Below are 19,232 nucleotides of genomic sequence, written 5' to 3' on the forward strand. Positions count from 1 at the left end.
GCGCAAGTCACCCGAGTGAATAATGGCTAGAAATTGCGAGTTGAATACTATACTTTGTCCACGGCCATTATAATAATTATGAGAAGTGTTTGAATTTATATTTTTAATGTTAATCTTACTATTATTGTATTCATGTTTTAGGGGAAAATGTCACTACCTACTTAAAATTTGGCAATTTCAAACGTCAAAATTAACTAAAAGGTAGTAAAAACGTCAATATCATCAGTTGCTATGCATCGAGAGTCATCTCGAACTATTCTATTTTCAAATATTTGGGAAGTTTATTATAAGATGTGTTTTTGGTGACATTTGGTGACAGACCTATATATAATATTTTTTCTACCACCTTTAGTAAAATAAATTTGTTGAAAATGATAGATCGTACCAGCAGCAGCTGACTTTTTGTTGTTTTGTGTATCTAAAGTTGGTAATTTGTGTTTTATTTATCGTTAGGTGGTGGTGGTTACCGGGTGGGTCTCAAAAGTGGCTCACCCCTATAACTTTTTAATTTTTTCAGATAAAACAACGAGATTTGGTATGTTAGTCTTCTTCTTTATGTACCGTCTCCATATCGAAGGTTGGCTATCATCATTGCTATTTTGACCTTGGAAGCTGCGGCCCTGAATAGGTCAGATGACGTGACATTAAACCATTTTCGCAGGATATTCTTCTCCTTCCAACAGATCTTTTTCCTACAATTTTTCCCTGGATTATGAGTTGCAAAATCTCATACCTTGGACCTCTCATGATATCGCCGAGATATTGCAATTTTCTTTTTTTCACTTCCTTGAGGATCTCTACGCCCTTCCCCATTCTTCTCAGAACCTGCACGTTGGTTACATGTTCTGTCCATGGTATTCTCAACATCCTACGGTATGTCCACATCTCGAAGGCCTCCAGTTTCCGCTCGCAAAGCTCGTTGAGGGTCCAAGCTTCCATACCATACAAAAGGACTGGGAATACATAACATTTGAGCATACGAGTTCTCAGATCTAGGCTCAAATCGCGGCTGCAGAGCAGCTTCTTAATCTCCACAAAGGATGCGCAGGCCTTCTCAATGCGAATCTTTATTTCTGAACAATAATCCGCGGTGCAGTCGACACTTGTACCCAGGTAGTCATACCTCTCTACTCTTTCGAGCTCCTCGCCTTCCGCCTAGAGATGTTCATTGGGCACTCCAGTTTTAGTGACAATCATGTATTTGGTCTTCTTAACATTGAGTGTCAGACCATATTCTCGACTGGTTGTGATGAGGTTATTTAACATATTCTGAAGGTCTTGCATGTTTTCAGCCAGTATTCAGACTGTATCGTCCGCGTTGCGCAAATTGTTCAGTGGTATGCCGTTAACTAGTATTCCACCAGCATCATTTTCGATGGCTTTGTTAAAGATTTCCTCTGAGTAGACGTTGAAAAGGAGTGGTGAAAGAACACACCCCTGTCTAACTCCTCGTTTGATATCCACTGCTCTCGTCAGTTCAGATTGGACGCGAACAGACGCACTTATGTAGTATATGGTATGTTAGTATATAACATAAATTAGGATTGACTGACGTATTCAATTGTCTTTGGTCGCTTCCGGTTTCACCGGAAATGACTACAACTTTTGATTTTTAAATGGCATCCTCGGAATTTTTTTACTTTATTCGATAGAAAATGACACTCTGAATAGAATGACATATCATATGTCAACTTTTGACATTTTCACATATGGTTTATTTGAAAATGTAACATGAGGTTCATAACGACAATTTGACTTGAAATACCAAGTGTGTGGTATCAAATTATTCGTAAAAAAATACTTTTTTCAAATATGCTAATGAGCCACGCTCGTTCCATTTGAAAAAATTGAGATATGATTAAAAATACGATTTTGGCATATTTTAACCAGCTCCACAAGACACTAAAGTTCTTCCAAGTCTCCTTGATTAAAAATTGGTGATTTTTAACACAGCCATAGCACGCTAGAATGAAATTTAAAATAAATTTGTTTTTGAGCGAATATGTCAAAAGTTGACATACGATATGTCATTCGATTCAAAGCGTCATTTTCTATCGAATAAAGTAAAAAATACTGAGGGTGCCTTTAAAAAATCAAAAGTTGTAGTCATTTTCGGTGAAACCGGAAGTGACCGAAAACAATTGAATACGTCAATCAATCCTAATTTATGTCATATACTAACATACCAAATCTCGTTGTTTTATTTGAAAAAATAAAAGAGTTATAGGGGTGAGCCACTTTTGAGACGCACCCGGTATATGTATTTGAATTTTATTGATGCTGCTTCAAGTTTTTTGCATATAAAACATATTTTTTAATAATCACTTAATAATCACTACCTACTTAACATTTGACAATTCTAAACGTCAAAATTAATAAAAAGAAAAGATAAGAAAAACGTCAAATCATCCATCGCGCGTCGGGATGTTGTGAGTGTCACGTTGCGTTGGCATAGCAACAAATGTAAAGTAAACGCAAAGTGTGATTCATCATAATTCACTGTTATCAGCTGTTATATTTCACTCTATTACAAATACGGGCACCATATTCCTTCAGCTAGGAAGTAGAATATTGATTTATTATTAAGTGGTCGTGAACAAAAATATTTATGATTTAATGAAATACTATACTCATTATATAAATAATCATATACGATCTTTGTTAATAAACTCTTTTAATAATAAGTGGCACGCTAGCTTCTTTGTTTACAGCTAGTTTGTATATCTTGGATAATTAGTTTTATGTAGTAAGGTTCTTCTGTTTATACCTGTTATTTGTCTGGGGGTTACACTGGCCATTTTTATAGAAAAATTATACTTATATGTATCAATAGTGGTCGTAACCAAATTTTTTAAGATGAATTAATACGAAAATATGTGCTAGCAAAATACCTGTACTATGAGCCTAAGAAAGTGGCTCTGAGTTTCCAACGACTGTGAAATATCTCGAAGTTTTCTTTTTGTTTTCTCAAGTTCTGATATAACGTAGTCTTCCGAGTTTTCCATAGCTAGATCACCTACAAGAAATCGGTTTTCTATAACCACCAAAAACAAGTACGTGTTTCAAATTTATCAAAAATGCTACTCACACTCATCTGAAAAAGGACTGCCAAACCATTTCTTCAAAATAAAGTCTACAAAGCCTTTCTTATGTTTAGCTTCATTGGGATATTCGACCAGTTCCTGTTTATCTACCTTTTCCAACCATCTTTTTGGTAATTTTCGTTCTAGTTCAGTGTGCAAAACCACCTAAAATACAACAAAAATACATAGGTCACTTGTTGTGGTTATGTCAATCAATAAGATCAAGTAAATTTTGATAAATACAAAATTGATGTTCGGAAGTACCTTATAGAGTGTCACTTGAGTGAAAATATCATTGATATACAGACCGGACCACCGTAGTAGTAACATAGGCAGAACCGGACGAATTAGCGTATACCCGTCCGCCGGATAAAAAGCAAGCGAAAAAATGCGATAAAATAAAATAGGTAGATATGTGATAAAGAATGTTTCAGAATTTGTATTTATTCGTTTTTAATAACCAAAACGAATACATAGATTCTCCCGACAGCTCTCATGTAATTTATTTTTTAAAGTAAAATAATGGATGTTTACGAAGTTCGTGAGAAAAATTCAAATTAATAAATGGTATTTTAAACCCACGTTTTCAAATCAAATTGCTGAAGTAACAGATTCTTCACCTAGCAATTTAGATGAAAACTTTATTCCGCGTATAGTTTTCACCGACGAATCAAGTTTTCATTTATTGAGTCGTCATAACCTTACACAAGTACGATATTGGTTTCGGGAAAATTTGCACAAATATTTTGAGATATTGCGCACGCAATATCCCCCAAAAAGCTAAATGTTTGGGGTGGTTTTGTAAGGGAGCATATGATTGGTCCATTTTTATAGAGGGTAATTTAACTGTTGCGAAGTATTTGGACTTGTTACAACAGCAGATTGTGCCTAGAATTCGTGAGTTATTGGGAGAAAGATACCACAATGTCTGGTTTCAACAAGATGGTTGCTCTGCCCACAATGCCCGTATTGTTCAAGCATATTTGAACAATACTTTTCCCAATCGTTCAATTAGTGGATATGGAACTATTTTTTGTGGCCCGCTAGATCGCTAGATCTTTCTCCCAATGATTTCTTTTTGTGGGGTTATGTGAAATCCAAAGTGTATGGTCATAATAGGGCTAATAATCTGGATGAGCTTCAAGTAAAATACGAGAGGCTTTCCAAACTATTAGCCCTAATATGTTAGCCAATGTCAGACGGGTATTTTACGACCGCCTAGGCTTCTGTCTAGCACAAGAAGGTGGTCTTTTTGAACACTTGTTATAACTTTTTTAATTTAGAGTAATATTTTATTTTTTTTAATTTCATTGAGGTATTTTTTAATTTTGGAAATGAGTTTTGGGTTTAGAGAATTTGTTTATTTTTAGTTTTGGATTGTAAACACACTCAAATAATAAATATTTAAGTATTTTATTTTAAAGTCAGAGGCGCAACTAGACATATACCTTTAGGGGGGCTCAAGTCTTTTGGGGGGCTTAGGTTACTATAATATAAGATTCATGTGAGTTAAAACCAATTTTACACGACACGCACGGTCACCTGGGGGGCTAAGCCCCCCTGCCCCCCCCCCAGTTGCCTCTGCCTTAAGTGATGGTAAACACTTAAAATGAAAATAATAAATGCTGGGCACTCCTCGCGTCGTATTCCTAGTCTGTCACGACCGACCCGTCCAAGCACAACTGCAACTGCCTACTGCCTGACCAGCCGTCTAGCCGGTAATATATATAAGTACAAATAACTATATAAGTACAAACGCAATCGGATAAGCGTAAAATCGTCCGGCAAGTTGCTATGTTACTAGTAGCCTGGTCTTCTCTGTATAAATGTCTTAAATATATATATTTGTTTGTTAGACATAGTAGTCATAGTATACATAGTTTAAATACCTGCATAGCTAAGCGCTTCAACTGGGCATTTCTTCTGACGCTTTCGATATCACCAACTGCCAAACCAATAAGCAGATTCATTAGTAAAATCGGCATGAGAACCATAAATAGGCCCAGCATTAGGAACGCAGGCATAGGAAATGGTAAGAAAGTATTTTCGTCTTCTTTGGTGTTGAGATAGTAGTAATATGGTTTGACGTAGGTACCAAGAAAGTCTATTTCTCCCAGCATCATTGAGAAGGTTCTTATCAGTGACATCGGTATAGATTTAAAAGATAAGTGATCACCCTGTATAAAAATTAAATTTAGTGTTGTTTTTATATTATACACAGTGTTCTCTAATGACATGCTAATATTTAAGGGAGGTGATTCTTGGACCAATTCTAAGAAAAAACTTCATTTGGATATAATATGTACTAAACATCTCAACTTTTTAGATACAGGGTAATGACACTGTTTTTTTCAAAATATTTTTTATGTTATATCTGATACTTTGTTCCATCATATTAAAATTCTTATTTTGATTTACAAAAAAAAAATTGTTTTATTTCTTCATCTTCTTCCAGCCGATGAAGAAATGATTTCGATAAAAGTCACCGCATCAGATTTTCAACGATTTGACCCCGAAGTAAACTGACTTTAATTTTTTAAGTAAAACAACAGGAGATAAAAATTTTTAGAAACGAATGGAAATTTTAAAAATAATTTTGATTTTAAGAGAAGTCAGTGATGTACCACTTTTTCTCAAAATATTCAATGTAAAACCGTATGGACGGCATTGGTTGAAATAAATAAAAATTCTTTGTACACCAAAAAAGGTATTTTTGATCATATATAAGACGTGTATCAAGTTTCATAAAGATATCTATAACAAAATCAAAATTATTATAAAAATAGTTTTTTTTAGAAAATTTTACCACCACAATACCCTCAAAAATTAGGATATTTAGGACATACATTCATAATATGAAGATTTTCTCTTAAAATAGGTCCGAGAATCATTACCTTAAATATTAGCATATTAAATTAAGAATTTCCCTAACATAAATAATAAAAAAATATAAAAATATTTTCAAATTCCTAAAAATACAAATACACTTTAAGTTGAATCTTTGCGATTAAAAACCGTATGATAAAAAAACGGCGTCAAGACGGCAGGGGAATGACAATCGATAATAATTTTTGGCGATGTCAATATCTAGATATCATTTAGTAAAAGTGTATAAAAGCAAAATTAACACAATTATTATACAAAGATTTATTTCCAAAAATATTTTTTCTCCAATTTTTCTCGAATTACTCCATTTAAAAATAATTTTACTCAATATAGAAATAAATTACAACCCTCTTAAAGGCCCAACTGGCAGTAAGCGCCATTAAAAAGAATGCTGTTTTTCGGTCGTATGGTACATTTACTTCACTCCTCCCAAAGATTTGTTTACTATTTTTTAATATATTTCCGTAACAATATAAACATTTTTTGCCAAAATAATTAAAATTCAAAAGACTAAAAATAATTAAAAATGAACTTAAAAGATATGTCAGTAAAATGGTCATTAGTTTTAGTTCCTAATAATAATTTGAGTGTTAAGTTTTGTTTAGGTTTGTTGCATAAAAGATGATGAGGATGTTATAAAGTATAATTTTAAGATTAAGGAAGACAAGACAAATACAATTTTTTACTTAAAAAGATTCTAAAAACTTGCACTGTTATAAAGGCTAAAAAATCAAGAAATATGAATAACATATTGTATATCAATGATTTATTAATTTTGGTAGTTTGACTTATGACGTATACTTTCTGAATAATCTATACTGCTATTAGAATTTTTTTTTTTTTTTAAATACAAATATTATAATAGATATTTTCGACAAATATTGTTGAAAAGAGTTATATTTCTCATTATTTTTTTCACAATATATTTGAATATGAGATATATTTTGTTATTAATTTTAAAGAAGTATATTAGAGACAAATTATATGTTTTTCATATTTATTTTGATTTAACATTTAACAAAAACTTGAAATAATTTAATAATGTGGCTGTCAATGTCAAAACCTTTTATATTTTCGGAGCATTTCCAAATATTTAATGCATTCATTCACAAAACATCCCCCTTTAGAACTTTTTCTTTAATGGCCATAAGCGGGAGTAAAAGCCCAACCGCCCGAACAAACACTAGAGACGGTGGCGTCATCAAATGGTGTAAAAATTGCGAAAATTTAATCATCTAATTTTGACACAAGGGGTCGCGCTTAACTTTTTCAATTTTAATTCAATATTCATTGTTTTCAAACTATATTATTAGACTTTGCTGTATTTTGTGAATGTATACATGTTTTCTTAGTATAAATTTGCATTAGTAATTTAAATTATATTATAATACATACATATTTAAGATTCAAATATTATGACATATGTCAGTTGCCGTCTAAAATGTCATCTTGATAACAAAAAGTTAGTTATTGTCAAAAGTAGTTAAAATCATGTTAAAATATTAAAATTTGCAAGTTATAATTAAAGACATTTTATATTACTTCAACAACAAACACATAAGAGTACAGCGTAATGTTGATATGGAGGTCCAAAACAAACAATTGCGTTATTTTCAGTTTTCGTTGTCAACCGCGGAAGTTTCAGTGATTTAAGTGTTGTCGGATATTTTATTTGTGAAATAGAAATATTGCGTTTGGATTGCAAAACTAAAGTGGAAGTTTTATTGCAATGTAAGTAAACGGTTGTCCATTTATATTTGACTTTTTAATACCTACGACAAATATACATATATTGAAATTTATAATTCATTTTATTTAAAAATGTTAGAAAACAAGCTTGTAATCCTATAATTAACATAATTGTTATGTAATATATTCCATTTAAATGTAATATATTGCTTTACAATTAAAAAGAAATAAATTTAAAAAATATAATATATACAGGCATTAGTGAAATTTTTAAGTGCGAACAAACACGAGAGACGCTTTATTATTTACTTTCATTTCTTAACATGACAGCCGAAGTTCTAAAGGGGGATATTTTGTGCATTCATTTTATTCTATAACAAACATCGCGTGTACAAAATAGTTAATTTTACTCTAACTCTACTTACGTTTTACAAAATTAACCTGTTTAAAAGCTCTCAAAAAATAAAATCAATAATTTTGTTACGTCCTTACTAAAATTCTTTTATTTACTGTCCTTAACTAAAACTGAATGCTAACGAAAGTATACTTACTCTTGAAAGAAGAATATAAAAAGCTAGTCCGAACGCAATAATTAATATGGAGAACACCATCAAGACTTTGATAAGAGTTTGCAGAATTTCCAGGAACATTACCACGTAGATTCCCACTTGGTCAAACCTTTGCAATCTCAGTAAATAAAGTTAATTTAGAAATACCATCACTATGGCCGCAATGTATAGGAGCCAAGTAACCAAATTGATAGGGTTTATGAAATATAAAAACTTTTGCTGGAATACTAGGGCTAGTTCTCTACCTGCACTGACTACGATGTAGACCAAAATAGCTAGAGCGCTGATGTGCATGGAATAATTGATATGGACGTTTAGAATTTCTGATTTTCTTTCTGAAAATTGCTGAAAAATAATAATATTGTGTCATTGTTAGTGAAATATACAGGGGTGTTTTAAAAAACATGTGCTATCTTTCATAGGGAGATTCGTCTTGTAAACATAAGATTTACTTTTTATCCCAACATAGGCCAGATTCTGCTTTGTTTCGTAGCTACAAAAGGGTTAAAGACTTCATCTTTTTTCGATTTATTTTAATTTTCTTCCAAGTGCTTTTAGCGATTCGAATGAAATTTTGACGGTAAAAGTTACTATAAACGCGACATATTTTAGTACAAAGAAAGTGTCGACATATTCACCACGGACATGCATATGGGCTAACAGTGGAATATTTTTCAAAGAAAAGATGTGTGCCACTGACTATTTTTTCTTTTTTTTAACGCTTTATTGTACAAAAGGTCAAAATAGTTTCATCGACAAAGCATTTACAAAACAAACAAAAAGCACAAAAAATTTACAAATAATAAAAAATATCATACAACACAAATCATACAATTCAAAAAAAATTACGTCATTAAAATTACAAATAGAACATACATACAAATTCTATTGGTACAAAAGGCGTATCAATAAAATTTTACAATAGGAAAATTGTAAATGGATATAATCATTTAAGAGTTATAAAATATTAAATACTAGACTTTCAACCAGTGTGTGAGATGATTAAATTTTAAAATTCAAAATTGTGTTCTTGACTAAACATCAACAAAAAGTCATTTACCGCATATAGGGCTCTCTCCAGTAGATATGATTTCAGAGCTTTGCAAAATGCGGAAAAAAAGCGACTTGATATTCAAAGGCACATGATTGTACATTTTTTTATCATTGTACAGTATTGATCCTTTAACTAGTTCTGAGCTCGGGGTTGGCAGATAAAGATCGTGCTCCGGCATTCCAAAATGGATAGTTGCGAGATGGCCTTTCGGAAACAGCAGATATTTATCTGCTTGCGGATTAAGCAAACGGATTCAAAAATGAATAAAGAAAGAAGAGTCAGTATTTTGAAATTTTAAAAAAAATTCTGGCAGTTAGTTCTATTGTTCAGTCCCAATAAATATCGAACAAAATTCTCTTTTAAAGTATGAAAATGCGATCAAATTTTGTTGCGCAGGAAGTACCCCACAATGGAAGGGCCTAACCTAACCTAACGAAGATGTGATTCAAAAAGGGCATAATAGGCTATTCTAGAGGTTGGTAAGTTAAGTTCCTTAGAAACTGATCTTATCGCAAAACAGGCAGCGCTTAGTTTTTTGATAAAGCTTCGATGTGCAAGACCTATTTTAGAGAGTTGTCTACAACAAGTCCTAAGATTTTTTTTCGTTAAATGTTGACTGTTTTTCGTTAAATGTTGTCTCTTGATGTTTTGTCGATTTTGGTCTCACTGATGAGATAAACACAATTTAATTAATTTGCCTTAATCCAATTCTAATAGCAATCCTTAAGAAATAATGTTATTAACTTGCCAAAATGCTAAATAAGTACTCATTAATTCTTCATCAAAAAACATAAAAAAAGTTACTATAAATACGAGCCTAGTTTTAAAGTTACAGGAAGTTAAATTTTTTTCTGAACAGCCTTTTGTAATTATTTTAAATATCATTATTTCCGGCGGATTATATTTGCTGGGGGTAGTGTGGGTACCAAACCAAACCAAACCAAAAAACTACCGTCAGTATTTTTTGATACATAATTTTAATAAAATTTAATAATAAATAGACTAAATAAATAATTTATTATTATTATTTTTTAATTGTGATTAATAAAATTGTGTTTATCTTATCAACAAGATCGAAATCGATAACTTTTCAAGATACAACTTTTAGTTGGCATTAACCCAAGTAGCATTTGGACGTCGGGACAACGTTGTGTCACGCGACCAAACGTCGGGGCGCAACGTCGGCACAACCTCGTGCCAACCCTAGTCTGCACTAGTTTGGAGAATAATTTTTGGGTCGAAACGACGTTGGATACCGACGTTGGCTAGCAGCCTAATTTAGTACAAACTGCAACGTTGTTTAAAATCCTAATTCACAGAAATACAAAACTAATATGGCGTCTAAGTCGCGTTTTATCCTAAATTGGGATAATTATAGTAAAAATATTATATTTATAATTTAGTTAGAGACATATGTCAGATGGCAGTGAAGGAAAACAAAACAAAAGTATTTAAGTGTGGAGGATGTTTGAAGATCATAATTATTGAAACACTTTAACCGACTCTGTAACTCGTTACCCAAGGTAAAAAGTTAAACGCAAACAACTTTATTGATAAATGTATTGTTTCTACTTTAAAAAATACTAATGGGCCTTGAAATTAAAGAAGTTTTAAAAATTTTCTTGAATTTTTTTTTTAGTAAAATGAGAATAATTTATTCGCATTCGAAAAAATTGTTTCCGCGTATTTTTTAGGGTCAAATATTTCAAGTTAATGTATTCAAAAAGCAGGAATTGCTATTTTAAGAACGAAACATTTTCTTATTTAACAACATGGCGGCTTTAACTTTGTTGTTTTGGAGATTAAGATGGAGTAGTTCGAGTAGTCGCATACTGGACTAATAAAGTCGCAGTTCGGCCTTAACAGGTAGTATACTAGTCGCAAGATTGCCTAATTTAGTCATTCTAGAGTCTAGCTTGTGCCGCCCTCTATAATCTAAATAAACGAGGAAGTGTCGGTAATATATGTCGATGTATATTTAAATTTAGTTTTATATGTACCTTTCTTATGTCCCATTTTAATTAAGTTTTTTTTTTATAAAAACAAAAACAGCACTGAACTGTCTGACTGAACAGAACAATGAATTGAAAATTTAAGATTTAAGGTTATGGTTCAATACAGTTGCAAAAAGGTAGTGACTCTACGTCCTACCAACGTAAGAATAAGGAAAACTAAACAACGTTGGAATTAGTAAAACAGACGACGTTTGCATAACGTTGGAATAGGTCCTGAAACTGACGTCGGAAAACTCTAAATTGTCCAACGTTGTAACTACGTTGTCCGAATCACCTAAAGATCACTTAAGCAAAAAAGGTTAGAAGACAACGTTTATTCGACGTCGCAGAAGCTTCTACTTTGCTGTAGTACTAGTCCAACGTCGGCACAACATTATAAAAACGTTTAAATTCATTTTAATACCCAAGGTAGGGAGCTAACTATTTTTTGTAACTAATCCAACGTTGTGTTTAGTAAACATGTGGTCGCAAGTCGTGAAAATGCTACTTGGGAAGCGGCCTACACAATTTTGTGAATAAGAGAAAAACGTCAGTGGCGCACATGTTTTTTTTTGAAAAATATTCCAGTGGTAAACCATATGCACGTCCCTTTTTAGCATTAAAATATGTAGCACTTATAGTAACCTTTATTCTCAAAATTTCATTCAAATCTCTAAAAGCACTTGGAAGAAAATTATAATAAATCGTAAAAAAATAGACTTTAACCCCGTAGCTACAAAACACAACAGAATCGGACCTATGTTGATATAAGAAATAAATCTTATTTTTTACGTGAGGAATCTCCACACGAGAAATGGCACATGTTTTTTGAAACTCATTGTATGATGCACATTTCATCTAAGACACCATAATAACGGTTTACAGCAGTACAAATACAGAAATATAAAAAATTTACCGAGGTTTTGGTCATGTTGGCATAGTTCATGTAGCTAAAATTCAGCGCAGCTTCGTGTTCCATGAGCTGAGAGGTGAAGCAGGTGACGGAGCCTAGAAATAGACAGTAAAATAGCAGATTTGCCAGATGGAAGTATTTTCCGTAAGAGTTCCACTTCATTTGGAGATATTTCTGACTCAGTGGATGAGCTAGCAATTCTACTCGTCCGTGAGTGACCATTGCCTAAAAATAAATAATGAAACATATTGGGTGGTCTGAACAACAATTTTTAAAAAACTTAATGAACTGTCAAGAACATTCGTGAAGCATCTAAAAGGCAATAAAAAATATCTTTATATCAGCTGCTTAAATCAAGAGTTAATATTACTATATGTAGATAGTAAATAAACCATTTATTTTTAAGTTTACTTAACTGTAAAAATTCTTAAAATATTTGATTCATTTTAATGAAATTCACTGACAAGTTCTTCAGAAGATAAATTCTAATATTAACTTACATTGAGGGCTGGTAAAGGCATAGGTTTCTCAGTATTTTTATCGTCGCCATTCTCCACAAGATTGTTACATTGAAGACAACTAAAGTTATATTTTATCTAAAAAATAAACTCTATTTTACAAATGACCTTTATATTTATACGTATTATATTACCGAAAACGTTTTTGAATCCTTCTTGCAGTTTGACTTCATTATTGACTTATCTTGAACTGCTTCAAATACTCTAGGCATCGCCGCTATCAGAGCCAAAGAAACTGATGGATATTTTGAAGATTTCAAGAGCATTACTTCTTCAGCCCTATAAAAAACAAAATATCTTGATAATTAAAAATAATTAAAAAAGATGTTCAATGTAAAAACAAATCTTAAAAATCAAAAGAAGTGTGTTCTATATGGTTATATAATTTCGATTTCATTCTTTTTTTCTATAGCAACTGTTAAAATTACCTTATATCTATCAAAAATAGTAGATAAAGTAGTACTTTAACCGCAAGGGTAGATTAAATGATACTTTAACAGCGAGGATAGGTTAAAAACTTTATTTCTTCTCGCACGTTTATTAATTGCTTCCATTTTTGAAAATTTTTGTATTCCGCCTTTTCATAAGTTATTCGGGAATTAAATGGAAGTACTTGGGATATGGCGTTTGTCGCCTCAGCCTGAATATCTGTTGGTAATTTACTTATTTCGTTTTGATCCATTTCTGGCTCCAATTCAATCAGCAATCGACACGAAAGAGAATTAAAAAATATTGACCATAATATGGACTCAAAACTGACAACTAAAGAGACAGCTTTATTTGTCAAATTACATAGAAACCAACACCAACCCAGCACAATATTTTTTCTACTCGTAATAAATTCCTTGAAATAATAATTTCTGAATATTTTTTAAAACGTAACTCGCTATGGAAAAAAATATTGTTTTATACACGACGATAAAATTGCATTATCAAACCAAATACAATTTTATTGTGCCAAACCAAACCAAATACAATTTTATTGTCTTGTATAAAAAATAACTATAATAGATGGATATTATTAAATTTGATTAACGTCATATTCTTTGCTGTTGTTAAAGTATCATGTTTTCCGATAATTATCATCACTCTTAAGTCCCATACTCACACTTCGCTACTTCACTTCCTTCCTTCGTCGCGTTCCTTCGTCCAAAAATCTTATATTTACTATGGAAAATGTCGATTTTATGCGACTATGTGTTACTTCGTTCCTTCGTCAAAACGCTCCTTCGTCCGTTTACTTCCTCGAAACGCTCACGCTCCTTCCCCGTATTGTCAGTTTTTGGACGAAGTAGCAAAGGAATTATCACGAACACAAAAAAATATTAAAATATATAAAATATATAAATCGATCTTGGATTTCATTCGTAGTTGATTTCTTGATTGGGCAGTACGTCTGTACAGGGTCCCATTTTCATGTGTTTTGCAGGGTTTCTCTCTTATGAGTTGAGATACAAAGATGCGGTTTTCACATTACGCTGTTACTTTTTTATGAAAGTAAAGATGCTACATACAGATATGTCATAGCTCTCTTACTTCCTAAAATACATGGCGAATCTGAAATTATTGCATTTTTCGATCCCCTTTGTATCATAACTTATCGAAAAGGTGAAAACGGTCTCCCGTACAGTTTTTCACGTAGAATGCAGTGACGTAACTATTTCTTCGTTGGAGTCTTTTTTTAAATTGACTAAAACTTATATGTTTTTTTAAATGCGGTATTTTGTATATTATTTTATTTTCCTTGTTACGGGCTTTCTAAAATACTTATTTTTATAAACGGTGCATTATTTAACTTTATTACATAGTCGGCCGGTTTAAATTAGGTAATCAAAACAATCAACTAATTTATTCGACGTAAAATGTTGGTTACTGGCATGTTATTTAAAAGCAGCACAAGTTCAAAATATCACGATGCAAAGCAAAATTACCTGGTAAAATTAAGTTAAATAAAATAAGAGCCGTTTAGCAGTTTAGCAGTACCTAAATAAATAAATATAGAGTATATTATAATTTTCGAAAGCTCATAACAAGGCAAATAAAATAAAAAATAATATAAGAGTGTCCTGTTTAAAAAAAGAATATAAGTTTGAGTCATTTTTCGAAATAGACAGCTCCCAACGAAGAACCACTTTCGTCACTGCCATTCTATTTGAAAAACGAGACACGGGCAGTGGATAAGTACTCAATAGGTAGAACAAAACAAAATCAGGGTATCCGGTATATACCTGTACATTTAGATGAACAGTCTAATTTTACAAAAAGGTATTTCCAACGACCGCTATATACCTATATTGTAGATATTATATATTGATATATTTCTATTCCCGGTATTATACCGGGTATTTACTATGCGGTCGTCGGAAACTCCTTTTATTAAAATTAGGATGTTCATCTAAATGGACAGGTATATACATATATACCCAGATTTTATTTATCTACAAATTGGGTACTTACCCACTGCCCATCACTGACCCTTTTCACATTTTCAAATTGAAAAATGCAAAAATTTCTACTAATTAAAAAATAAAAAGTAAAAGAAAGAAATAAGAAATAACTTTGAACTAAGAAGGCTAGGATAAATATGTGTGTAGCATATTTAGTTTCATAATAAGAACAATGATGTGAAAACAGCATCTTTATATTTCTACTCATTAACTAGAAACCCCATAAAACACACAAAAATGGGACATCCTGTACATCTAGCAATCGCCAGTCGATATAAAAATAATTCACACACAATAGTCTAAAAAATGGAAGAAAAAAACAATATTGTCTTCATATTTGTGAAAAAATACATGTCCACATTTATGTAATCGTAGCGACAAAAATAAAAAAAATACAAATAGTGTGCATGATGCCTTTACAAAAATATCTGAAAAAATGGGGATTGGCTTCATTAACTTTTAATTAGTATGTCATATATCATGGTTTCGATATAAATTACATAATAAATTTTACTCTATTGTTGACTCGCCTTGTACATTCATACTGATATACCTTGTACATGATACTGAAATATTCGGATTTATTAAAAAAATATATATTATTAAAATTCAATTTTTATTTTTGACACGACAAAGAATTGCAGTTTTATAAAATAAAAATTATGCGCCTTTCGGATTTTTTTAAAAATTTTAGAGGTTACTAGATATTTCGTAATAAACATGTAGCTGCTATATTAAAAATATTTTGTGGTGTGTTGTTGCATAATTGACTAATTTCCAAGCATCGAATGGACGAAGGAAGGAAGCGAAGGGACGAAGAAACGCGAGGAATTAACGCGAGGAAGGGACAAAGGAGCGAAGTGTGAGTATGGGGCTTTACCGTAGTAATGAACTAAATAAATTTTGTACTTCTTTAACACTTTAAAACAGCAAAAAATATTACGTTAATCGAATTATATGAATAACAATCTATCAAAGAATATGCAAAGAATGAAAGCGAAGTTATATTACCATAGAAACGCGTTTTGATTTTTAGGATTTTAGGAATTAAATTATGTTTTCCGGTTTTTTTATTTTCTTATTGGGATTAATCATTTTAGAACAAGCAAAAATATTTTGATAAAGAATGCATTTTTCTCAAAATTTTAATAACAAAAAGTTTTTTCTTTTGTAAAGACAATTCGGGGACATACTGTATAATGTTTACATAATTGTCGAACTGTTTTCCATAACATCCTGTCTATAATATGTATGTATTTACTCCACAGGGAGTTTTAAATAATTAAAAATATGTTCAGGTCTCAAGTCCAAAAAAGCCGAATTATTTTACTTTAAAGATTTCTGAAAACTGAAAGCTACTGAAAGAACTGGTTGAAGATTCTGAAAACCACTGTTTTTTTTCTGTTTTCTCTTCCTTTCAAACTGGTAAAGAATCTTAAAAATTGGATAAATAATATGAAAGTTATGATAACGTAAACTACGTATCATAATTGAAGTGATATAATGAAACGGTAATGCATATTTAATCTAAATTTAATAGACACATTAGATGCTTATTTTACTCTCAATATTTCCCATTTACAAGCTTATAAAGATGTTTATGCTCTACTTCGACCCCTTCTTACCTATCCTCGTGTGTAACCATTGCCAAGGCAGCTTCCAGATACTTATAGTAAATGGCGTAGTCGATAGCGCTCATATCCGACTGGTTGTACAGCAATTTACATTTCATCGACAACAGCAATACTATAGCGTTTGGTCTGTTCTCCATCGTTGCCAGATGCAGTGCAGTGTTCTATTTAAATAAGGAAAAAAATAAAATAGAATTGTTATTGGAAGTAATAGGTTGTTATTCTTACGCCATCCTTATCTGTTTGATCGAGCAAATGCGAATGCACCGAGAGCAAGAGTTCAATAGTTTGAGTATATCCGTTCATTGCGGCTAAGTGTAGAGGATTTCTGCCGTTATGATCTCTGTGAAGAAGTGCGCCTCTGTTTAGTAATAATTGGACAACTCTTGTGTGGCCCTAAAATCAAAATTCAATATTAATTAAGATTATATTAGTAGTGTCAAAATTATACTAAGAGGACATATTTTTTTTATTATTTTGATATAATATAAAAATAATTACACTACTGTAGATGATAGTAATTTTTGATTTGTTCTCTTCTTCTCTGTCCCGAATACCAGAATAACTATTAAAATATCGGAAAAAATTGCGTAAAAAAATTAAATACGAGTAATTGATCCTATTTCTCCACAATCACAATAAGAGCTCTAGTTTACACGTCAATCCTATTTAAATACACATAAACTAAGCAATGTCCACTTCTGATTCTTGAATTATATATTAATTTTCTGCCAAAAAAAATTGGGAGATTTCTTAAACCAGCGAAATTTATATGGCTGTTTCATTATCTTCGAGTATATCTTCCCTTTTTCCTTAGATCAGTCTTTCCATTGATCTTTTCATTAAACAATAATCTTTAATTACTGGAATTACCTCACTATTCCAACATTTTACTTCACGAATTCTACAATTCTTCCTACCTATATTGGCTAAATTAGGTTTGGAACCCAAACATCTTCGACAATTGACAGCTCATGTAACGCACGCTTATATCTTACATATAATAATTGATGTTTACTACAAATCAGTGACATGTGAGCCATTATAGAATACAAATTGAACGGAAATAGTGGAAAAATAGCATATCGAAATCTATAAAGATATTAAAATATGTAGAACATACTTCAATTTAAATGCAGACAAATTATAACGATTAAATTACAACAACTCTCAAATTAATTGGTCTTAATCATGGCAGATTATTCGGTAAATCAGACAACCGTCCCACAAAATTGACAAACACTGACATTACTTCACTTCCGTATGCTATCAGCTAGCCGTATCAGCTAGTTTGAAGTAAATTAAATGTCATATGGAGACGTTGGAGAGGTGGCAAAGTTTAAATACCTAGGCTGTTGGATTAACAAACATATCGATCCTTCATGCGAAATAAGATGTCATATAGAACAAGCAAGAAATAGATTTCAGAAGTTTAAGTCGCTGCTCTGAAATAGTTCAATAAACATCAAAATACGGGAGAAGTTTACAAAGTGTTATGTGTGGTCGATTCTTTTGTATGGATGTGAGATGTGGACACTTAAAAAAGAAACGATAAATAAAATCGAAGCATATGAAATGTGGACATACAGAAGAATGCTTAAAATATCTTGGACCACCAGAACCAGAAATGAAGAAGTTCTTCGAAGAATGGAGCATGTCAGACTACTTCCGAATATTATAAAACGAGGAAAACTTGAATACCTTGGCCATAACCAGCGGACATCGATTGAGTTTCTCCGACTCATCCTTAACGGAAAAATCGAAGGAGAGAAGCGGATTGGGTGCAAGAGGCTTTCGTGGTTGAGGAACTTGCGGCAATGGACGGGCTTGAGCGCGGATGAATTACTCCATGTGGCGCAAGATCGAGGGCGATACAGAGATATTGTTAACATGGCAGTCGTCAACGTTCACTAGGAACATGACACTTGAAGAAGATAAAATGTCATATAACTGTGACATAAATATAATGTCACAAATATTTGATGAATTAGGTACCAGTATTTTTTCAGTACTTATGACAGTTAAGTCTTATTGATACACAAAAATGTAAGAAGGTTTATACTACAATACTTTACCTGCTTTGACGCAATATGTAGCGGTGTCATTCCTTCTCCATCGCTTTCATTAATAATGAAATTGCCTTTTTCTGAGTCTAGAAGTTGTTTCACTGTATTGTAGCGACCATACCTAAAGGTAAAAAATAAAATAAATTCAAAATAAGTGAAGTTGGCCAGCTGGTACCCTATAAGCGGTGCTTTCTACACTTTGGTTCAACTAAAATATTATTTTTTATAATTTTACTGAAAATTATTATAGTCATTTCTGACTATAATAATTTTCAGTAACAAAAAGACTGTTAGAACTTCTACAATAACATAGATTTAGACATTTTAACTCTTTTTTTCTTTATTCCTTTTGTTTCTGACAATCGGGGAAATATACTTCCCC

General features: G+C 31.8%; 1 protein-coding gene across 1 annotated transcript in view; it reads right to left on the bottom strand.

Moving 5' to 3' along the window:
- Positions 1 to 561: 561 nt before the first annotated feature.
- Positions 562 to 19,232, bottom strand: part of LOC115875431 (transient receptor potential cation channel subfamily A member 1-like) — a gene marked incomplete at both ends in the record, with an annotated part of 68,146 nt that continues 49,475 nt past the window's right edge. Inside the window, 12 exon segments of the mRNA XM_030890887.1 lie at positions 562 to 692; positions 734 to 1,155; positions 2,892 to 3,016; positions 3,089 to 3,248; positions 4,973 to 5,260; positions 8,210 to 8,572; positions 12,192 to 12,413; positions 12,689 to 12,784; positions 12,841 to 12,985; positions 16,779 to 16,948; positions 17,013 to 17,180; positions 18,860 to 18,971. Of these exon segments, the coding sequence (XP_030746747.1) occupies positions 562 to 692; positions 734 to 1,155; positions 2,892 to 3,016; positions 3,089 to 3,248; positions 4,973 to 5,260; positions 8,210 to 8,572; positions 12,192 to 12,413; positions 12,689 to 12,784; positions 12,841 to 12,985; positions 16,779 to 16,948; positions 17,013 to 17,180; positions 18,860 to 18,971 (2,402 nt within the window).

Source organism: Sitophilus oryzae, unplaced genomic scaffold, assembly GCF_002938485.1.
Source record: "Sitophilus oryzae breed Bouriz unplaced genomic scaffold, Soryzae_2.0 scaffold_1386_pilon_pilon, whole genome shotgun sequence".
NCBI lineage: Eukaryota > Metazoa > Arthropoda > Insecta > Coleoptera > Curculionidae > Sitophilus > Sitophilus oryzae.